The sequence below is a fragment of the Trachemys scripta genome, chromosome 7 (genome assembly GCF_013100865.1).
Source record: "Trachemys scripta elegans isolate TJP31775 chromosome 7, CAS_Tse_1.0, whole genome shotgun sequence".
Classification (NCBI taxonomy): domain Eukaryota; kingdom Metazoa; phylum Chordata; order Testudines; family Emydidae; genus Trachemys; species Trachemys scripta.
The window spans coordinates 1,934,711-1,956,589 of record NC_048304.1 but is presented as its reverse complement, the minus strand read 5'-3'; the positions used below and the strand labels follow the sequence as shown (position 1 = coordinate 1,956,589).

At 49.3% G+C, this 21,879-nt stretch overlaps 1 protein-coding gene across 3 annotated transcripts in view; it reads left to right on the top strand.

Annotated features, from left to right (window-relative positions):
* The window catches only part of FAM107A (family with sequence similarity 107 member A), a 61,194-nt gene extending 39,971 nt beyond the window's left edge, over window positions 1-21,223 (top strand). For 2 of the 3 annotated variants that reach the window (XM_034776754.1, XM_034776755.1), the window contains 3 exons: window positions 9,831-10,005; window positions 16,086-16,242; window positions 17,375-21,223. In XM_034776754.1, the coding sequence (XP_034632645.1) occupies window positions 9,831-10,005; window positions 16,086-16,242; window positions 17,375-17,482 (440 nt within the window). In that variant the 3' untranslated portion in view covers window positions 17,483-21,223. The remainder of the gene's footprint in view (window positions 1-9,830; window positions 10,006-16,085; window positions 16,243-17,374) is intronic. The other variant, XR_004646545.1, reaches the window with a different exon arrangement.
* The last annotated feature ends 656 nt before the right edge of the window (window positions 21,224-21,879 follow it).

Below are 21,879 nucleotides of genomic sequence, written 5' to 3'. Positions count from 1 at the left end.
CGCCACTGTGATGGCAAATTCTTGGAAATGACTATAACCTCAGCAGTGCTGCAGCTGAGCGTGTGGAGTGCATAATGTAGGTTATTTCATAGTGTCAGATCAACAACTGAACCGTTCCAACTAGCTGTGATAAGCCACATTGCAATACAGTATATTGAGTTGTGGCTTTTAGATGACTCATGCAATGCATATTCTCCCACTACCCTATAAAAGTGTTGATACTACACCAACCCAGTTCAGTAGCCACCATCACTAATTCGCTATTTTGCCATTACTGTACTGAGATTTCTTCTTTTTGATCACAATAAGATACAGATCGGATATGCAAATAAGCAATGGGTTACTTCCTAGAGCTGTATTCATACATCACCATTCAGGAGAGGTGGATTGTTAGAACACTCTATTCAGCCAGTGATTTTAAGAGCCCTGAATAGCCACATTTATACCCAAGCTTCTGGAATCTTGGTCAAGTTTTGACTTTCTGGCCAATCTCCAGCAGGAACAGGGTTTCCTAGAATTATGAACATTAATGCTCCCTCCATGTGCGTCCTGACTCCAACCCCAGAATCATGCTTCAGGCCTCTAGTTTTACACTGGTGCCCTGTGTCCCAATCACCTATAAACAGAGAGAAAGAGGAGGAGGAGGAAAAGCGTTTTATTGATATAATTTGTCCTGAAGCAATCCCATAACATATAGAAGAATGAAATAATGAAATACAGCGCACATTCAGTCCTCCCTGAAAATCCAGCAGCAGTATTTCAAGACCCTGTAAGAGGGATAATAGGAGTTTGTTTGGTTCCCTTGAATATTTCCCATTCCCAGTATACATGTGTACTGCCGCACCCACTGTAGTTAAGGTCGGACTATTGTATTTAACAGATACCACCTGTTGTAGATATTTTCTAACTTTCATCTAAGCCCCCTTTTTCAGTTGTTCCTAATTTATTTTAAAAACTCCTTTTGGGGCTGAAATTTTCCATGCTTGGTCTCTGCTCAAAGGTGAACTTTTGTGGAAAGATTGAGTGAAATCATTTTGCAATTATTCGGTCATGAACAAAAACCTTTTCCCCAGATGTTCTAGCCAGAAAATTAATACTCAGATAACTCAACCATCAGAAGCTAGGAATTGCAAACTTGGCTTGTTTTGTAGAACAAAGCTTAAAAATCAAAGCACTCTGAAGAGGAAAAGCTCTATAGCATTAAAGTTATACCTTTCGAAAGTCAGCACTTTTTGCATGTGTGCATTAGAATTTTTCCACACATTTTTATGAAAACATATAAATAATTTATATTGGTATATTTCCAGGTTAAGGGGGCATCTGTTAAGGTCATCCCAGGTAAGGTTGCATTAGTCAAGGATGACCCAGTTGGCAACATTAATCACTGAAACATCTGTGAAATTATTTTGTTCAAATAGTGATTGATTTTTAAGTGTCAATGAGATCAACCAAACCAGCTAACTTTGACATTTCTAGCTTCAGCCCTTTCTAAATTTTCTAAGTTGGAATAAAAACAGCAGAATAGCAGACACCCAGTTAATGGAATCCACTCGTTAGCGAAGCCAGCAGAGCTTGTGAGCGCCACTGGTTGAGAGTTCTATATCAAGAATATTGCAAGGTTGGCCAAGAAAGGATTTCTAAAGGGCTGCGGACTTTTGAAGGATAGTGCTTCAGCCACAAAGCCCAAGAGTCTGCGGAGCTCACTAACACTGCCAGGGAACTGTTAGCCTATTATCTGTATTATGATAAGCAAGATGGGGGGGCTATTGTTCTATCTGTCAAACACAGAGCGAGAGGCAGTCTCTGCCCTGGAGAGCAACAATCAAAATAGAGACGCCACAGAAAGGGTGGAGGGAAGGGACCTACCATACAAGTAGAGTGAACAATGGGACCGCTTGTAAATGCCGTGCGGAGTGGGGGAAGGCTGTGGATGGGTTGGTTTCCTGTTTTCCTTTTTGGGGGGGTTGTTCAGAGGGAAGAGGATTATAGCTATGGGGTGGGGCAAAGTTAAAGGGGAATTGAGAAGGGAAGCACAAGTCAGGCGGAGTGATGCTGGAGAGGAGAGACTGTCAGGGAGGGAGCGGGCAGCCAATCAGCAAAAGGGAAAGAATTTCAGCGTAAAATCTGTAAAAAGCGGGTAGGCGCTGAGTCCTCGGGTCTCCCCTGTGCAGCTCTGGTCCGGGAGTGCTGGGGCGGAGCCTCAGCCCAGAAATAAAGCTTCTGAAGCCTAATAGCCCTGGGCTACTTTCTTTCTTTGCTTTTGTTTTTAGTCATTTCCCCCCTCAATCCCTTTTAGAAACCTGTTGGACCCAGCCTCAAGCTGTAACCAGCCATTGCACCTGGCCGCTGAGTGATTACTTTCACTGCCCTTTAGCGGGGAGCTAATCCACTTAACATTCCTTGAGATTATTCTCCTGCATCCAGACTGGTAGACCAGGCAGCTAGAGCCCTTTAACACCAGCACCCCAGGCACCAGCATAGCAAGTCTCTGCCAGGTATGGGGATATATGGTTCTGTGGTCATGGTGCAAGGCCGTAAAGTGGTCCATTTTTCCAAGACGGGGCATTTCCAGAGTGAATCCTTTCTAGTTAGAGATAAGTAGAAGGACCCCAAATACATTCTCTATGACATGCATCTCCTGTCTCGTAGGGAAATGACATCATTGTGACCCAAAGAGCAGAGGCAAATGAGATATAGGGATGGGGTTCACAGCTCGATTCACCCTCTGAGTTTGGGTTTCCACCCCAGTCCAGAAAATATAACTTCGCCCTGAAAGAGAGTGATGCTAGTGTCTGCAAGACCAGCTCACAAGGGAAGAGAGAGCATCATGCCACTCCAGAAGCCATCACTCCTGCCTGGATAGTATTCAGAATAAGAACATAAGAACGGCCATACTGGGTCAGACCAATGGTCCATCTAGCCCAGTATCCTGTTTTATGTTCTTATAGGCAGCAGGTTTAAAACAAACAAAAGGAAGTATTTTTTCACACAACGCACAGTCAACCTGTGGAACCCCTTGCCAGAGGATGTTGTGAAGGCCAAGACTATAACAGGGTTAAAAAAAGAACTAGATAAATTCATGCAGGATAGGTCCATTAATGGCTATTAGCCAGGATGGGCAGGGATGGTGTCCCTAGCCTCTGTTTGCCAGAAGCTGGGAATGAGCGACAGGGGATGGATCACTTGATGATTCCCTGTTCTGCTCATTCCCTCTGGGGCACCTGGCACTGGCCACTGTTGGAGGACAGGATACTGGGCTAGATGGACCTTTGGTCTGACCCAGTATGGTCGTGGTTATGTTCTTATGTTCTGTCTTCCGACAGTGGTGAATGCCAGGTGCTTCATGGGGAGTGTACAGAACAGGGCAGTTGGAATGATCCACCCTGTCTTCCTCTCCTGGCAGTCAGAGATTTAGGGTCAGCCTGAGCATGGGGTTGCATCCCTGACCAGCTTGGCTAATGGCCATTGATGGACCTGTCCTGCATGAACTTCTCTAGTTCTTTTTTTAACCCAGTTATACTTTGGCCATCACATCATCCCCTGGCAATAAGTTCCACAGGTTGACTGTGGGCTGTGTCAAAAAGTAATTCCTCTTGTTTGTATTAAACCTGCTGCCTATGAATTTCATTGGGTGACCCCTGGTTTTTTTATTGTGGCAGCAAAAGCGGACTGACAGTGTGTTCCATAACACACATCAGGTTGGGACTGAAAACAGCCTAAACTGGGAATGGCTTGGCTAGTAAAGTGTGGCTGGAAGCCCTTGCTGAAAACAGACACAGTCAGGCTGAGCAACAGGAAGGGCATGTATTGTTCATGACCCGGACTTTGCTTCTTTGCCCAGGCCAGGTGGGGGCCTCACACACTTTGGTGACCCTTGCAAACATGCAGTTCTGTCACAGAACACCGGGCCTCTGACAGGGGCCCAAAAAAGCCCAGAAACAATTATCCACTGATGCTGTAATGTCAGTCAGATACAGCAGCCTGCAGGGGCTGCACGGCTGAAAGACCTCAGTCTGTGGTGGGTGCAGGGATATTAATTCAGTATAGATCGTGGCAATTAGATAGAGACCTGACATTTTAGCTATGTCTTGCTTCGTGGGGCTCAAAGGCAGCGTCTAGCAAACTAACAAGTATGGGGAGCTACAATTTTCCTGATGTGGCAGAGTTTCAGACGATGCATTTGCAGTTATCTAACACTCCAGAGACACCATGCTTTTCAAACGCCAACTAGTGCTTTTCCAAAGCATTCTCCCATCCTTGTTTTAAGGGGAGGCAATCAGTGCTCCACATTAGGCTGGGCAGAATGGTCATGAACCCCCTCCTGGAAAATGCAGAGGTGGACCAGAAAGGAGCCTGGCTTCGGGTCCTCAAATCTGGTGGTGATTTTAGCTCTGGATTCCATTGTAACAACCAATGTTTGGGGCAGTACTTGGGCTCAGATAAAAGGTTCTGGTTTGGGCCCCTTGCTAATAAAATATGTGTAAACTCGATAGTAATGAAACTATAACTATGCCAAACCCACTAAAGTTGTCCATCCAAACCTAGATCTATACAAACATTCAAAGATAAGGAGGGAGAAATGTCGCCAAGCTCCTCCCCTAAGTGAGCCCTATGGTTTAGAAGAAAAGTCTGTGTCCTGTAACGTCTGGCCCGGCTGGGTATTCAGGGTCACACATGATGGTGCATATATTAGATATCTGTGTATTGCTTATTAAGCAGAACTTCCCAGTTGCTTTTGAAACAGGTGATATGATAAAGGCTCACTGTATTTTTCTTGAACGAGGTGTCCTGCATGCTAGACACAGCACAAAACCTAAGTGAAGCAAGAAGTTGCTATAGAAACTTCCTTTATATTGATACCAGAGTAAATATTTGCTTAAAACTTACCTAACTTGTTGGCATGCCTGTTTCAAGTACTGGAGATCTGCAGTGACTTTGACTGTGGTCTGAAATGCAAAATTTAAGGCAAGATTCTCCTTTAAGATCCGCTCAGCAGTGAGACCTGCACAGGTCAGGCTGCAGAAAATGCACTCTGTGCCTCTGAGAAGAGAATTTCTCCCTTATTCTTTGGGCCTAGGCATTGCCTTCGCTTGGTAAACACTTCAAAGGGAACTCCTCCTTTCGCCACTCCTATCCCTAGGAGTGTTAACCTTGTTCCTTCACAAGGAAATGGCTTTCCCCCTCTCATTCCTCACTTCCTCTTCAGTTTGAGGTCTTGGTTCCTATTTCACCCCAATTTCTCCCCTGTTTGACCTGCATGCTGCCTAGGAATAACAGCCGGAGGTGAGCACATGACTATCTGCTGCAGAGAAAGCTGGCCTAACCATTTCCTGGCAGCCAGTGCTTTAGAAATCTCACGTTTTTATTAAAATAAGTTGGTTCCTGACTCTAGAGCTTGATTATGCCCAGCTGGACTCTATCAGTGTGTTATGACTGTAACCATTAGGGGCCCAGTCCCCCACCGGTGTAGGTCTGCACAGCTCCAGGTTTGATGGGGCTTTGCAGATTAAACCAGCTGATGATTTGGGCCTAAACCAGGCCTGGTTTACATTCTGCAAAACCAAAACCAGAGCCCCACGCCACTGTCTGTTTTGTCAGGCGCAGGTACATGCACTGGCCACTTGACCGGCTCTGGTAACTCTCCAGGCAGGCGGCCAATCCACCCCAGAGGCTTTTCAGCCACAATACTCTGTTCCTTTCTCTGGAAAAACAAAGTGAAGGCAGCTCCTCTCAAGGACTGAAATGTCACATGAGGCTTCTCAGACTAATAACAAAGGCTGTGCCCTTCTCCCTCAGAGCCGCATGGACGCCAGGTGTCTCTGTGCCTCCAGTTTCACCCCGGAATACAAAAGGGAACTGCCACTAAGGCAGAAAGGCGAGAGAATTACGACAAGGCCAGGAAATGCGGGTGTCAGGTTGTCATCTGGGTTCCAAGCCTTTTGCTTTGGGCTTCTCTCTTGTGTTCTTTGCAAGCTAGAAAGGAGAAGCACTTTCCAGGGTGGCCTTCCAATTCTGTTTGTCAATGATTCTGAGATGGGTCCCACAAAAAAATTCCGTTCTCTGCTTGTCTGGCACAAAGACAAGGAGCTTCAGTCTGAGGTACGGACGAGGCACCCAGAGCTCCCCTCTGCTGCTCCATCCGCGGGTTTCAGCCTGACCTGTGGGACCCCCTGTACCCGGGAGAGGCCGTTCAGGCTCCAGGGCTATCCTGTCTTCACCTCTCTCTGAAGCTGCCCTCTGGGGTGCCAAGTGGCGTCTCTGAGTCTCCTGCCTGCTAGGAAATGGACTGAGGCCTCCACTCCTTCCACAGCTCTGCCTGGGTGGGGAGGAAACTGCCACACGTGGAGCCCAAACCAAACGCCCTCCAATGTCCATGGCCTGTCCCAGATCTACGCCCTCTGGCCTTTTTCACCCGGAAAAGTGTCTTCCCTAAAAAGCCTCAAACATCTAGACATGAGAAAAGGGAACGTATGTGAACAGCAAGCCAATGGCTTTTATAGGTGCTGGTAGGGCTGCCAACTTTCTAATCGCAGAAAACCGAACACACTAGCCCCACCCCTGCCCTGAAGCCCGCTCCCACTCACTACATCCCCCCTCCCTCAGTGGCTAGCTCTCCCCCACCCTCACTCACTTTCACTGGGCTGGGGCAGGGGCTGGGGGTCAGGACTCTAACTGGGGGTGTAGGCTCCGTGTGGGACCAGAAATGAGGGGTTCAGGGTGCAGGAGGGGGGTCTGGGCTGGGGCAGGGAGTTGCAGTGTGGGAAGGGGTGAAGGTGCCGGCTGGGGGTGCTGGCTCTGGGGTGGGGCTGAGGATGAGGGGTTTGGGGTGCAAGAGGGGGCTCCAGGCTGGGGGGTGGGACTGAGGGATTCGGAGTGCAAGAGGGGGTTCTGGGTTTGGTGGGGCTCGGGGTTGGGTAGGTTTACCTCAGGCAGCTCCTGGTCAGTGGCGCAGCGGGGCTAAGGCAGGCTCCCGGACTGTCCTAACTCTGCGCTGCACCCCGGAAGCAGCCAGCAGGTCCGGCTCCTAGGCGGGGGGGCCAGGAGGCTCCGCGCACTGCTCTCGCCCGCAGGCACCGCCCCATCACCTCCCATTGACCGCAGTTACACGGGGCCAGATCCCACTGACATATGACTGAACCTTGCAAAAACAGGCCCAGTGCTGCTGAGAGGGAGCTTGGGTTACAACACAAACCCTCTAAATGATGATACTAAGCAGGCTGATAGCCGTATGGCTTTGATATTAGTTACATGCAGGCCTGAAACCTTTGGCTGAGCTCCACTAGAGGCATTTCAGGACATTTGGCCATAGGGTGCCCGTCTGGTAGAGTGCAATGGAGGAGACGCCTGGGTCCTGAACCCACATGTAAGCCCTGAGTCGTGTTTTAGGGAACACGGGCACTTGTCACGTTCTCACTTTTCATTCTATACTCCACCCTGAACTGTGTCAGGCAAAGGACCCATGAAGATTTACATAAGAACGGCCAGACTGAGTCAGACTAAAGGTCCATCTAGCCCACTATCCTGTTGTCCGGGAGGCTCCACCAGTGGTGTAGCTAGGCGTGGAAATTTGGGTGGGCCCCGACTTTCGGGTGGACAGGCAATGATATCCTGTGCTAGCCAGGGCCGGCTCCAGGCACCAGCCGACCAAGCACGTGCTTGGGGCAGCACCTTGTAAGGGGCGGCCAATCTTGAGGTGGCGGGGGGCGCTCAGGGTTTTGGTTTTTTGTGGGGTTTTTTTGGTTCGGCAGGGCGGCGCTCGAGGTTTTTTTGTTGTTGTTGGTTTTGTTTCGGCGGTGTGGCGCGGCGCTCGGGGGCGGTGTTTCGGTGAGGCGGCACTTGGGTGTTTCGGCGGTGTGGCGCTCGGGGAGGTGTTTCAGCGGCGCGGCGCTCGGGGGGGTGTTTCGGTGGGGCGGGGCGGCGCGGGGGGGGGTGTTACGGCGGGGCAGCGCTCTTTTTTTTTTGCTTGGGGCAGCAAGAAAGTTAGAGCCGGCCCTGGTGCTAGCTCAGCTTCTCCCCTGACACCACGCCCTGTTCCTAGCCCCGGTTCACAACCCTTGGGGTTTTGGTATTTTCTCCCCTAGTTTTCTCATCCTTCCCCTTGTTGCCTCTGGAAAAGGGAAGAAACAAAAGAAATTAAACCCAAAAGTATGCTCACCGACTCCCCCCCTCCACTGCTGCAAATCAGTGGGCTCCACTGAAGCCTGATTTTTCCCCAGCTGAGGATCTGGCCCTAGAAATATATGACTCAGCCAGGCATTTGTCACTGAACGGCTTCACCCAGCCATCTTTCCCGTCTGCCAATAGTAATGTATGATTCCAATGGCAAATAATTTGGTATAAGAAATCATTGGCCCAGGATTCCAGCAGCCTTTAAACGTGTACTGAACTTCTCACCCCAATTACGCTGATGTAATGGGTTGTGATTTGTTTTTCTTCATTCCCAGAGTGCTGGGGCTCCAGCCACATTAACATGCAATGGGAAGCTGTTCAGAACTGAGTCATTTTCCTCAGCAGTATTTGTTCTTACACAGTTTTAGTTGCTAGCAACCCACTTTAAGTTTGGTGAACACTTACTGACTGCGGAAGAAGCGGCCTAGCCGGCCTTTCCATTGATTGCTCTTTCAAATGGATGTTAGAGCTGAGAAGAGAAAGATGTTGCAAAACAGTTTGCCCTGCTGTTCCCCACACCCAAATGTAAAAGAGAGACAGTTCCTGATGTGGTGCTGCCTTTATGCACCTGCTTCCTGAGGTTACGCTGCACTGATTTGTAAATTTCCAAACTGTACACGCATGTGGTTGTGAGTGAGTGATTAAGAATGAATTCCTCTTTACAGGCCACTTCAATTCCTGCATGCATGCAGCCTGGCACAACCGTCATCAGCCTGGCTGTGCATTGCACTAAAAGACACTTGAAAGTTTGCATACTTTATCTCTCAGTCTGTGGTTTTGGTCATTTTGTATAAAAAAAATTTTTTTAAACAGCATTACTGAACCTTGGACAACATCAGCAGGCTTGTTTGACATCCAAAATACTGTCAATTGCAACATCACAAGCACATTTTGACATATTAACATGTGCAAAAGTATTATATGTGTGAACTGAAATATTGACGCTCTGGGGCACCGGGTTGGGTACAAAGCAGTAAACCAACAGGGTATCACTGAAAGTTGAAGATTTCGTACATTTCATACAACTTGTGACCATTTCTTGGGAGCAGTTTATGGAGTCACGTCCTGTCGTCAGGGGCCCACTTGGAGCTGAGCACGTTAGGGTCTGGATGCACTAGCAGTAAGGTGCAAAGCAGTTGCACCGCACAGGAGTATCTGGGCCAATGTTTGTCTTTTGTTTTATTATGACCTATTTCGTTGTCATAAACGATTACAGTGTAGCGACTTGCATTAATCAATCAATTATCATTAAATGCTGTAGCCAGTGAACTGAGCGGCTGGCACTGTTTAACAAGTAGACTAATTCATTTGTATAAAATTCACACTATCATGGGGATTTTCCGAACAGCATGATTTTTTGCATGGGTACATATATGCACACCCACACACACCAAGCCACACGCATACACACACTTAGATTGTAAGGTCTTTGGGAAAGGGACCCTCTTTTTGTTGTGTTTGTACAGCGCCAAGCATCCTGGCCCTTCACTGGGGGCTACCTGCTGCTACTAAAAACACGTACATCAACTAAAACACACACATACATATGGGCACACACACACACGGGATGGGGTGGGGTGAAAGGAAGGTGTACCTGTTGGATTTTGACCTCAAATTCAGTTTGTTCCTGTCAATACTGAGCCTTCTCTTTTCTCTTCCAGCGTCTATGTATTCAGAAATACAGAGGGAGCGTCCTGAGGTTAGGAATTTCATGTCTCACCCAGACTACATAGATGGAAATCCGGATCTCATCAAACCTAAGAAGCTCCTAAATCCTGTAAAAGCCTCGAAAAGCCACCAAGAGCTCCACAGAGAGCTGCTTATGAACCACAAAAGGTGAGGCAAAGATGCAAACGCCTCTTCAGCTGCCTTTGCATTGGGCTGGACGAGAGAGACTGTGGTTTCTGGTGTCACATCAGCTCAGGAGTGACTCGTCAGAAAGCCGCAGTCTGGGGTTTTTGTGGTAAAGCTCTTTATTGTTATGGGCAAATAGCAAAAGGTGTGAAACAGGCTACGGTGGGAGGCGGCGTCTCTCTGCCATGCTGTGACCCAGATTGTAAACGAATCGCTCGGTCATTCGGAAAAGCTAGGGAGTTCCTAAATGCCGGGCCTGCTTTTCAGAGCTGCAGAGCGCTCACCAGCCACTCCAACAGAAGGCAGTGGGAGCTGCAGGTGCTGTCTTGTGTCCCACAAACATCCCCCCCTCCTGTCTTACTCCCCCGCCCACCAGGCAATGCCATGATTTACAGCCCTTCTATGCCTCTTGGAGTGTTTGATGTGAATTTTGTGCTGGGAAAGGTGGCCTGCTCTGTTTATTGACAGCGCGGCTCATATCAATGCAAGATCCTGCACACCGGGAAAATGCTGACACCTGTTTCCCTACAAGCAGACTGCTGCTAGGTTAAAGCTTGAGCTAGCATTCAAGGGCCTCATTCTCTAGTGTGTTACTTCAGTGTAACCGTATTGTAATCAATGGAGTTACACAGCAGTGTAAGCTGGAATATGGCAATAGGGAATCAGGCCCAACAGGCGCATCAGCATTCCCGCAGTAACGTGGAAAGGGATGATTTCAAAAGGAGCTGGGTAAAAGCACATTTGGTACAGAGCCCTTTGAGCAAGGAGCGAATTCTACTGACTCTCAGGGGGATATCTCCTAACCGTCTGAACTGTTTGCAAGTCTGACATCATCAAATATGAACCATTGGAGAAGACTGAGGGGGGATTTGATAGCTGCTTTCAACTACCTGAAGGGGGGTTCCAAAGAGGATGGAGCTCGGCTGTTCTCAGTGGTGGCAGATGACAGAACAAGGAGCAATGGTCTCAAGTTGCAGTGCGGGAGGTCCAGGTTGGATATTAGGAAACACAATTTCACTAGGAGGGTGGTGAAGCACTGGAATGCGGTGGAGTCTCCTTCCTTGGAGGTTTTTAAGGCCCGGCTTGACAAAGCCCTGGCTGGGATGATTTAGTTGGGAATTGGTCCTGCTTTGAGCAGGGGGTTGGACTAGATACCTCCTGAGGTCCCTTCCAACCCTGATATTCTATGATTCTATGAAATAATAATAATATCCATTTGCTCAGCTAGTTATAAACAGCAGGGAGAGTGATTAGTGACGGCAGTAATCATAAGAGACAAATCAAGGTATTTAATTGGCTAACAATCAAGCCTTCCGAAAGCAAATTGGCGTCATTGATATTGACACAACCTGGACTTGGACTTGACCCTGACATTACAGGTGATAATGTGGACTTGGACAGGTCACCTGCGCACACCACGCTGGGAGAAGAGCAGAGAATGCACTTCGTTTAGCTAAACTTTTCACTGATCAATGCAAAAGTGAGCTGCAATTTGATGTTAGAGCGTTGGGCGTGCTGCCTTATGTTACTTCCACTTAGCCCACTAGATGTCACCAGAATGCAGCCTATACTACCACAAGCTCGCTCTCTCTCTTGAGAACCTCAGACATCTTTTCTTTAAACTCCAATTAGGGTTCTCAAAACGTCAGTTGTCCCCCTTCCCACCCTCCCCCCACGCCTCCCACACCAGGCCTTGTGGAGTCTAAGAGCTGAAAAGTGACCAAGAAAATCCTCGTTCCAGAAGAATGCGTGGAGCCCCAGACCCTTTAAATTGCCACCAGAGCCCCACGCTAGAGCCCTGTGGTGGGGCTGCGGGGCTCTGGGGGCTATTTAAAGGGCCGGGGCTTTAGAAGCAGGGGAGCCCTGGGCCCTTTAAATAGCCCCCAGAGCCTTGGGATAGCGGGGGGCTCCGGGGACTATTTAAAGGACTGGGGCTCCAGCTGCCTCTGCTGCACCCCCTGCCCTGCCCCTGTCTCCAGCCAGGCCCTGCTGCACCCCCTGCCCTGCCTCCAGCCCTGCACCCCCCGTCCTGCCCACACCAGCCCCGCCCCCCTGCCCTGCCTGCAGCCAGCCCTGCACCCCCTGCCCACAGCCAGCCCCTGCCGCACCCCCTGCCCACAGCCAACCCTTGCCGCACCCTCTGCCCTGTCTCCAGCCAACCCCTGCCACACCCCTCTGCAGCCCTGCCCGAAGCCAGCCAGCCCCCCACACACCCCTGCCTGCACCAGCCCTGCACCCCCTGCCCTGCCTGCAGCCAGCCCCTGCCGCACCCCCATGCCTGAAGCCAGCCAGTCCTGCACTCCTCTGTCTCCAGCCCTGCCAACCCATGCCGCACCCCCCTGTGACCCTGTCTGAAGCCAGCCAGCCCACCCCACACCCCATCTCCAGCCAACCCTGCACCCCTTGCCCTGCCTGCAGCCAGACCCTACCTCCAGTCAGCCCCTGCCCTGCCTCCAGCCAGCCCCATGTCCACTGGTGCCCTGCAGTTCCCAGGGCAGTAACCCTGCACACCTGCTTCAATGAGGGGAGCAGGGAGCAGTTGGGACCCACACATGTGCACACCCTAGGGTGACCAGACAGCAAGTGTGAAAAATCGGGACAGGGGGTGGAGGGGGGTAATAGGATCCTATATAAGAAAAAGACCCAAAAATCGGGACTGTCCCTATAAAATCGGGACATCTGGTCACCCTAGCACACCCCCAGGGAGTGGCAGGGACCCACACATGTGAAACGGAGCTCATTAATAACCGATCAACAGCATATATGACACAATGTACATAATATATAATTTTATTATTTATATAATTATGGAAAGTAAATAATACATGGAAGAAATGAAAGGCTTTAATTTAAACATGGTTTATTTATTTTTTTTTGTTAGTCATCCCTGCCGGGGCCATGCCGAAAATGTTCGAATTGGGCCCCGCACTTCCTAAAGCCGGCCCTGGTGGCAGATCACAATATAATCAGTCTTTCCCCATACTGGACAGCTGTAAAACTTTTGATTCCTCTCCCTTAAAAAATAAAACGTCTCCAACTATTTCTAGAAGTTCAGTAAAATGTACAATTGCAAATTGTCCTCCAAGGACACTGACTTTCCAACTGCCCTGGACAAGAGGCCATCCTGTGTCAGTATCACTGAAATCACTTCTTAATCAGCTCTTCTGTTAGTGTCATATAATTTAGCCCAGTCAGACTAAAGTTAAACAAAGTCTCTGCTTCTCAAAGTTCAGCAAGTGTAGATGTGTCCCTATAAATGTATCGGTTTGTATGAATTTATTGCTGAGCGAGCTTTGCAAATGTGTCAGGTATGGAGTCACAATGAGGCAGAAGTGATTATAACAGATTTAAGTGATTTATATCAAAGGGATTTTTAATATTGACAAGGGACAGGTTCAGCTTCTCTGTGGTGGGAATGATTTTAGACCCTCCCCCAATTCTAGAAGAAGAGTAGGGACCCTCACACTGTAGTGTAAAGAGAGAGGAAAAGGTGGTCTTGTGTTTGGGGCATTAGACTCATGAGGACGCTGGGTTCTCTGTCACCAGCTCCCTACGCAGCCCTGGGCAGGTCACCTGAACCTCTCGCTCACTCTGTTATGTAGCCAGAGCAGGTTGCCCAACACTCCCCATTCTAAGCCCCTGGTTTCAGGTACCGATGACCATTAGGATTGAAACTGTCCATCTGCTCAGGCTGAATTGTTTTTTAAAAGTTTCAGCCAAAGCTTGTGGGGGAGCAGGCAGATGTGAAACCCACTGGCAAAGAACGTTTGTCTGTCTGTGCGTGTGTGTACGAGAGAGAGAGACAACCTACTATTGCTATCTGTTGCAGCTCAAGTGGCAGAGGTGTGTGTGTGTGTGTGTGTGTGAAGGTTCTAACCCAGCTGATGACCCACATGAGTGTCACTGTGATGCCAGTTTGCTTTTTTTAAAAACCTAGGAAATTACACACACAAAAACTCTGCTAACAGAACATTAAAGGTGCACAGCTAAGCCCTCACAAGTTAGGAAATGCCACAGTTAAGCCTGCCTGTGCACAATCCACCCTGTGCACGGAATGAGGCAGGGTCCTGATGAAAATAACAGTATGTGCCCATGTAATTGACAACTGTCTCCTAAGGCATACGCACAGGCAGCTTTAATTTTAGCGTTTCCTGACTTTGGAGCGCTTGGCTTTGTTATTTTAATGTGGTTTTGGTGTGTTTTATAGATAGAGACTCAACTAATAATGAGTACTTCTGACCTGTGACTTAGGGGTTCATGTGGCCCATTATAAAGAAGGTTGGAGGCATTTGCAAAATCGGAATCTAGCTCTGGCTGGATTTTGAACAGCCCAGTGGTGGAAGGTGCTTGAATCTAGGGATTTGCTTCAAGACCTTCTCTCATGTGCCCACAATGCATTAACAGGTGAAAGCTCCAGACATGTCTCATTTCCAGTGAGCCCATCAGGTCGTCTACCTCGGCTGCTCGGACCAGCACTGCTGTATTAATACACATCCCAAGGATGAAACTCCTCAGTTATTGACAGAAACGTCTGCGTTCAGGAGAAGGGCCTTTGATTTTGGCCAAAAGGCCCAAACGCTCTCGGTCAGGCAGGAGCATCGCTATGTTAGCTCCATCTCTAAAATCAGCAGAGCCAGAAAGCGAGTGGAGGAGCACCTAGACTAGATACAACGAGGAAATAATCTGCTTGAGGTTTAGAGGGAAACCGCAGGGCTAATTGCTGTCACTCACTCCCTCTGCTGGTAAAAAAGAAAAAACTCAGGCACTTAAACAGCCCCATAAAGTTACACATGATTACAGCTACGTTTTAGTCACGGGTAGTTTTAGTAAAAGTCATGGACAGGTCACAGGCAGTAACCAAAAATTCACGGCCGGTGACCTGTCCATGACTTGTACTATATACCCCTGACTAAATCTTGGGTGTTCTAAGGCAGTGGGTGGCCCGGGGATGCCGCGGGTGCTCTGGGGCAGGGAGTGGCTTGGGAGCGCTATGGTTGATCTGGGGGGAGACCGGGGGCACCTCAGATGCTCTGGGGAGGCAGCGCTTGGCCCACGGGTGCTGGGGGGGATGGGCGGCAGTGCCCGGCCCGGGACCCCCGCAGGTGCTGGGGAGAGGGGGGCTGGGCGGTGGCTGCCAGGGACCCCGCTGCTCCTGGGCTGGGGGGCGCAGTGGCAGAGACCTCTGCTTCTGCTGCTGGGGGACGAAGGGGGCGGTGGCCTGAGATTGCCTCAGCAGCAGCCGGTGCAGCTGGCCCAGGGGCTGCCCGAGATATTTGGACAGGCCCCGGAGCCAGCCGCACCGGCCACCGCAGAAATCACGGAGGTCCCAGAAAGTCACAGAATCCATGATCTCCATGACAGACTCACAGCCTTACACCTGATCCTGGTTTAGAATTAGCTACAAATTAATAAGGAAGGCCACTCCAGACTGTCCCACTTCCCCCAGCTCACAGAACTTGACGGTGGCAATGGACCAGGGGCACCAGCTCTGGCTAGCTTTCTATGCCCATGACTCCCAACCACTCACTATAAACAGCACACATTTCCCAGCATGCCCTGCACTCCAGTATGCACCGCTGCATGTTACACATCCCCTATTAAAGCATTAATGAGTTAAGAGCAGATACAAATCGCTACAGGTTCCCAGCCCATAAACTTCATTAACCTGTAGCTAAAGGGTAAAATCTTCATTATGTTATTTGAACATTGCTTGGGTTTTGCATGTTGTTTCGGGGAGTGGATGAGCTCCACCCCAGGAATAAGTGAGTTTCCATTTTATTTACTGTGATGTCTTTCGATTTCGGCACCAGGCCTTGCGTCATTATTCAGCTGGGTGAGGAAGGGCCATTTAGAACCACATCCAACGCCCACTGAAACGGTTGGGAGTCTCTCTGACGACTTCAGTGGGCTTTGGCTCAGGTCTTTAATGTTCCTATTTGGATCTGAAGACTGGGCCCCAGCTCTCTGAACCAGCAGGCTCCGCACACGTCGAACGGCAATGAGATTCTGGGCTGAAGGCAGAAAGGGCTCCAGCTCAGAGATACTCTGCGTTCTGTTCACAGAGGCTTGGGCGTGGAGAGCAAGCCAGAGCTCCAGCGAGTGCTTGAGCACCGACGGCGAAATCAGCTGCTCCGGCAGAAAAAGGAAGAAGAAGAGGCAAAGAAATTGCAGTCTCCATTTGAACAAGAGCTCCTGAAGCGACAGCAGAGGCTGGATCAGGTAGAAACTGAATTTTAAATCACTCCCGATGTTATATGAAGTGCCCCGCACAAGGGCTGGAAGGTGCTTAAAATGGAGCCAAGTCCAAAGAGAGGGTTTGCTCTCCATGGCCTTATTCCTACCCCGAGTGCGAACTACAGTGGCTGAGTAAAAACAACAAGGCGTCTGGTGGCACCTTAAGGACTAACAGATTTATCTGGGCAGAAGTGGCTGAGTAGTGGCACTCCAAGGCATCCTGTCCCCAGTGAGCAGCCTCTGGCAAAACACCCCCCAGAGACTGCCGGAAATTGTTGACATAACATTTTTTCACCAGAAAATGCCAATTGCTCTAAACCAAAACCTTCCCCAGGAAAGTATTGGGACGGGCAAAGCTTTTGCTGGGAAGGTTTCTCGGGTCCAGGATGGAATTTCTGGTCAAACCCCGAGAGAGGGAGACCCACCCGGGAATAGCCAGTAATCCAGGGGTTAGGGTTATTACCTAGGCCATGCGGAGCCAGGTTCTGGTCTTGGCTCTGCCTGATGCAGCCTCTCACATCCCAGGTGCACGCCCTAACCACTGGGCTCTTGGCTGGTCTCTGTCTCGCTCGCTCTCAATTTCGGGGTGTAAAATTTCGAAAGGTCTCAGTCTGTTCTGGTGCAGAACGAAACCTAATGGCAACACCATGACACTGGTCACAAAACGGTATTTTTGTTTGCTGGCCAGGCCCACTCTATAGCATTCCATACACCGGTGCTGGCAGGAACCAGGGCCTCCCTTCAGACCTGCTGCCAGCCCAGGCGACTGAGTGAATTTCATTCTGATTTTACTGTCTAGTTTCTCAAACTACATACAATTGAAATCTTTAGCTGTTCCAGATCTAATAACTACATTAAAATAATAGTTTATAATTATCCATTGTTTATTTATGTAGGGACAGATGTGCTCCCCTTACGCACATTAAGTAGTACCTTACCCTGTAAATAGCTCCACTGAAACCAACAGGACTAATAGCAGAACAAGATGCTACTCAGTGTGAGTAAGAGCTACAGAATCCGGCCAGTAGTAATTAAGTATGAAACCTGCAACAATGTAGTGAATGGATTGCACTGCTATTCCCTAGCAGACAAATAACATTCACTTTCTTTCTTCTAGCTGGAGAGAGGACAAGAGAAGCATGAAGAACATGCACCAGAATTTATTAAAGTAAAAGAGAACTTGAGAAGAACATCAACGCTAACTGGGGAAGAGAAAGTAGTGTAGCATCTGCCAAACCTAAATGGAGGATCATATCAAGCTGGCGCTAATACCTACACACTGACAGCTTTGTATGTGGTGGACATTTACAGCCATGTCCTTGGGGCTACTTACTGTTACTAATGCTTGCTCCAGTAGAAATGCATAAAAGGGCTTTCCCGTCCAGGACAGGGTATTTAAATGGTAAAGCTGCGGTATTTACCAGTAGAAGTACACACATGAGGAGATGTGGAAGCAGATGATGTCATTCTCCCCTCAACTTGTGGGTTCATGCTAACATCCATCCCTATTAACTCTTGGTTAACCCCTTGAGATACAGCATATGCTCAAGACAGAGGCATTTATGGAGTGACAGCTCTCCAACAGGTTTGGGAGACCCTCTTAAGTAATCATACCAGATGATCTCAGACCGGGTGGCTGCTGGTCCTGAAATCTACAGGATAGCAGCTGTAGCTTGGGAGGGCTTCCTGGAAACCTGCAGGTGACACCTTAAAGGGATGATCCTGCATATTGCTGGGAATGGCCTCGGTGACGCGCAGGGGCCAGCTGGGAGAGCTATAGGGTGACTGTAAGATTTAAGCCTTAGAGAAGCTGTGTGTCCTCGCAGTACTCCCACGTTTAGCTGCTGTGAGAAACTCAAGTCCCATATCTGCGTGTTACTGAATCAGCCTTGCCAAACAGGCTGGGACAGCTCTTTCCCGGTATCGGTCCTGAAGTTACACCGAAAATCTGTTAACGAACTAGGACGTAGCTACATAGCAGGGAGCACGTTGGGCTGCACCACAGAGGCCACCTGGGGTTTAAGGCTAATGTTAGACACTTAAAGCAAAGACTGGGAGTTCTGAGCATTAGCGTTAATCAAACTGCACCCTGCCCAGCTAGCAGGTCCCCTTGGACCAGAGAAGCTCATACCGGGAGAGTCAGAGTGGCAGCCTCATTGACTCTTCTCTCCAGATTGTTGGGCTTTGGATCCCCTCCTACCCACTAGGCACCTGTTATTTTAACAGCTCTGAAAAGCATGTTCCTGGTGCATTGCTTGACAGCTGGTGTAGGTGGGGTGGGGGGGTCAGTATAGAGCCCCTCAGACCTAGCAGCTGCTCGACTTAGTGCTACAGCATAGCTGGGACCTGCACCAGTTTTTGTGATCTGTGGATCACTGCAAAATACTTGGTCATGCTCCTTTGTTATCCTTCTCCCCTGGAGGCCTGTTAAGGGGAGAGCGGCCACGCTCATTTGCCATGAATGCAGAGTATCTTCTCGTGTTCATGGTGGCAGAGGCCAGTGTGTGTTGCCATGGAAGGTGGCGCCTTTGCAGTCAGAACTGCCGCACTCCTAATCAAACTTCAGCTCCCCCCATTCCTGAACTTTGGGGACGTTCCGATCTGGAGCAAAATCCTCTGGCTCGGGCCCATCTTGGTTTCTTATCATTCACTGTTTCCCCGATAAAATGCCTTTGGATACCGACCGTCTGATCGCAGCAGTCAGTGGCCATGGCCTGTGACAAAGGCATCAGACGATTAACCAATATCCCCGACATGAGCCCCAGCGGCGTCACATGCCAAGTCCATGCGCACTGGGGATTCAGCACATCTCTCTTAAAAAGTGAAAACAACCCCCACAAGCACATTGTCTGGTCTCCCCACGCTCTGCTAGTTCAAGAGACTGTTGCTTATTCGGGCAGCAAATGTTTGTTTCCAAAATCTATTGCCTCTGGTCAGCATAGAGCCAATGCAATAGCTACTCCAGCCTTTCTGCTCAAGGCAGCTTGTTGGGCAATCAGTGTGTTGTGGTTTTTTAGAGAGAAATTTCTCACCGACACAGAAGGGGAGCAGTTGGGACCATTTTACACATGGCTGTGAAGAACAGTGTGTTACACCTGCTAAGTAGCATCAACTTACCTAACATGGAGTCCTGTGGCAGCTTATAGACTAACAGCTGTATTGGAGCGTGAGCTTTCGTGGGGGAATGCCCCTTCGTCAGGACTCTTTGTTGCTTTTTACAGATCCAGACTAACATGCTACCCCTCTGATACTTGACTAACACTGTTATTAGCCAAACCTAACTGAGCCGGGTTTCTGATGGCTACATTGCTTTCCTCCCAGGGCTTACAGCACTGGTTACGGTGTCTTAATTAAATATGGCCAAGAAATGAAACAAACTAACATGGCTCCTCGAAGGGTGAAATTCACCCCAGTGCAGACAGCCTGCACCCGTTACGCTCCAGGCGAATCACTCACCCTAAGCAGAGCACAGGACCATACGTCAGCTCCTTGCACTGCAGTGAATTCCACCTAAAAGAGCTAAGCGCTTGCATAAAGGAAAACCTGCAGTACTGGTAGCAACCGTGTCCTTTGAATCCATAGCATGAAATCCAGCAGGGCCAAGATCAACATGGGCACGTCTGTAAATCCCTATCGGTGGAATGGTTGAGTAGGCTCACGTCGGCTGAGACGTGGGGTGTGTCACCTTTTGACCAAGGATCTAGGTTATGGGTGATGGTAAAGCATGAATGCATCCTGGCAGGAAAAAGGAAGAGAGGGGCCAAATCATGCCATTCTGACTCGGTGTAAGTTCCCTAGGGATGCCAGAAGAAATGTGCCTGCCTGTGGAGAGACAAGGGCCAAACTACAGCCGAGCCGAACGGCACAGTGGGTACAGCCCCACAAGGTTGACCCCACATGCCCCTGTGCACTATGCAGCCAGGCTCCATAGCATCACGCTCCCTGGTGGAGACTGGGCGAGGCGGAGGGATGGCCAATGGGTCCACACACAGCCCAGAGCCACCGATCTCGCCATAATCCATGACAGCCCAACTGCTAGAGTAACCCTCGCAAATCAGTTGCCTGGTTCCCTGCTCCCTGTTCCATACTGTGGAAGAGGGTTCCCTCCTCTCTAGTCCCTGCATTTGTCCCCCAACACAGGGTGGGAGCGAGGCAGATGTTCACCCTGAGCAAGGACTGCAGGCTCTAGCTCTGAGGGGTTGTACATTTGAAATGATGCTGTGAGTATTTAAGGGTTTACTGGCAGGTTTTAAAGTGCATCATTTTCAAACACAAATATCCTCACCTGTGTTACCTGGCAACCGGTTAAGGTGTTAAAACTGATGCTCCTTTCACCACAGATACCGTCTGTATTTCACCCGCCACTCTGCTTGGCCTAGAAAAATGTGGGAGACAAGTTTCTAGTCAGGTTCTGGCCCTGACCCTGGAGTCTGGCCGCACTGTTCGGATTGTAAACACTGCAGGAAATGTTTAAATCCAAAGAAATTAAAAACAGTTGTCACTGAATTAAAAAATACTGATCAGTGACAACAGTTCTATCATTATTACCTTACTAGGTTTTGTAAAACCTTTTTTTTTTTTGCCTTCTTTTAAATAAAAACCTAAATGATGGGCCTAAACTTCCTGTTAGTTTCCCTTTCAAAAGCTTCCGTAAATAAATGTGATTTACCCAAACGATGCACATTCCCAATGTTACTGAAAAGACAACCTTTTGCATTGTTTATGCTCTAGAATGCTCTAGGTAGTATACATACTGTATGTGTGTATGTATATGCACTTACATATTATGCAATTTTATTCAAATTAACTGTTGTTGCTCACATTATTTAATGCACACATTTCTGAAGAAAGATGATCAGCAAATAAATCAAGTGATGATTGTATATTTTGCTCTTTTCCACAAGGAACTGAAAAAGCTCCATGGATGAAGGCAGACAACAGCCAAATAAAATGATTTCAAATTCAATCACTGAAGTCCGACAGTTGATTGGTCCATTAGTGCTGCAGTGTCAGGCTCAGCAAGAAAATGTTTTCCTCTCCCTGGGCCCAATCTTGCCTTCCTCGCTCGCCCAAAACTCCCACTGAATTTGCTGCAAGTAACTCTGCAGGAGCAGGCCCTATATCTGTGCGGCCCCCCCAGGGCCGGCTCTAGGCACCAGCAAAGCAAGCAGTTGCTTGGGGCGGCAGATTTGCAAGGGGCGCAAGAATCCAGCCTGGGAGCTGAGAACCAACAGGGGTCCCTGGGAGCTGTAGTTCCTTGGTTAGCTCCCTGCCTATAGAGCCAGCCCTGGAGCAGGGAAAGAACTACATTTCCCAGCATTCCCTTGGCCACTACCAACAGGAAAGGGTGGGGGAAGGAGCATGGAACTGAAATCTGCAGCTTGCTGTGAATGGTAGGAACAGAGCCGCTCTAGGTTTTTTGCCACCCACCCCCCGTCCTGGGCTCCCCCTGCACCCCTGTATTGCCCCAGCCCTGGGCTCTCCCCCACCCACACCCCCTGACGCCCCAGCTCTGGCCCCCACCGCACCCCCTGCTCCCCCAACCCTGGGCTCTCCCCCCCAGCACTCCCTGCTCCCCCAGCCCTGGGCTCTCCCCCACAGCACTCCCTGCTCCCCCAGCCC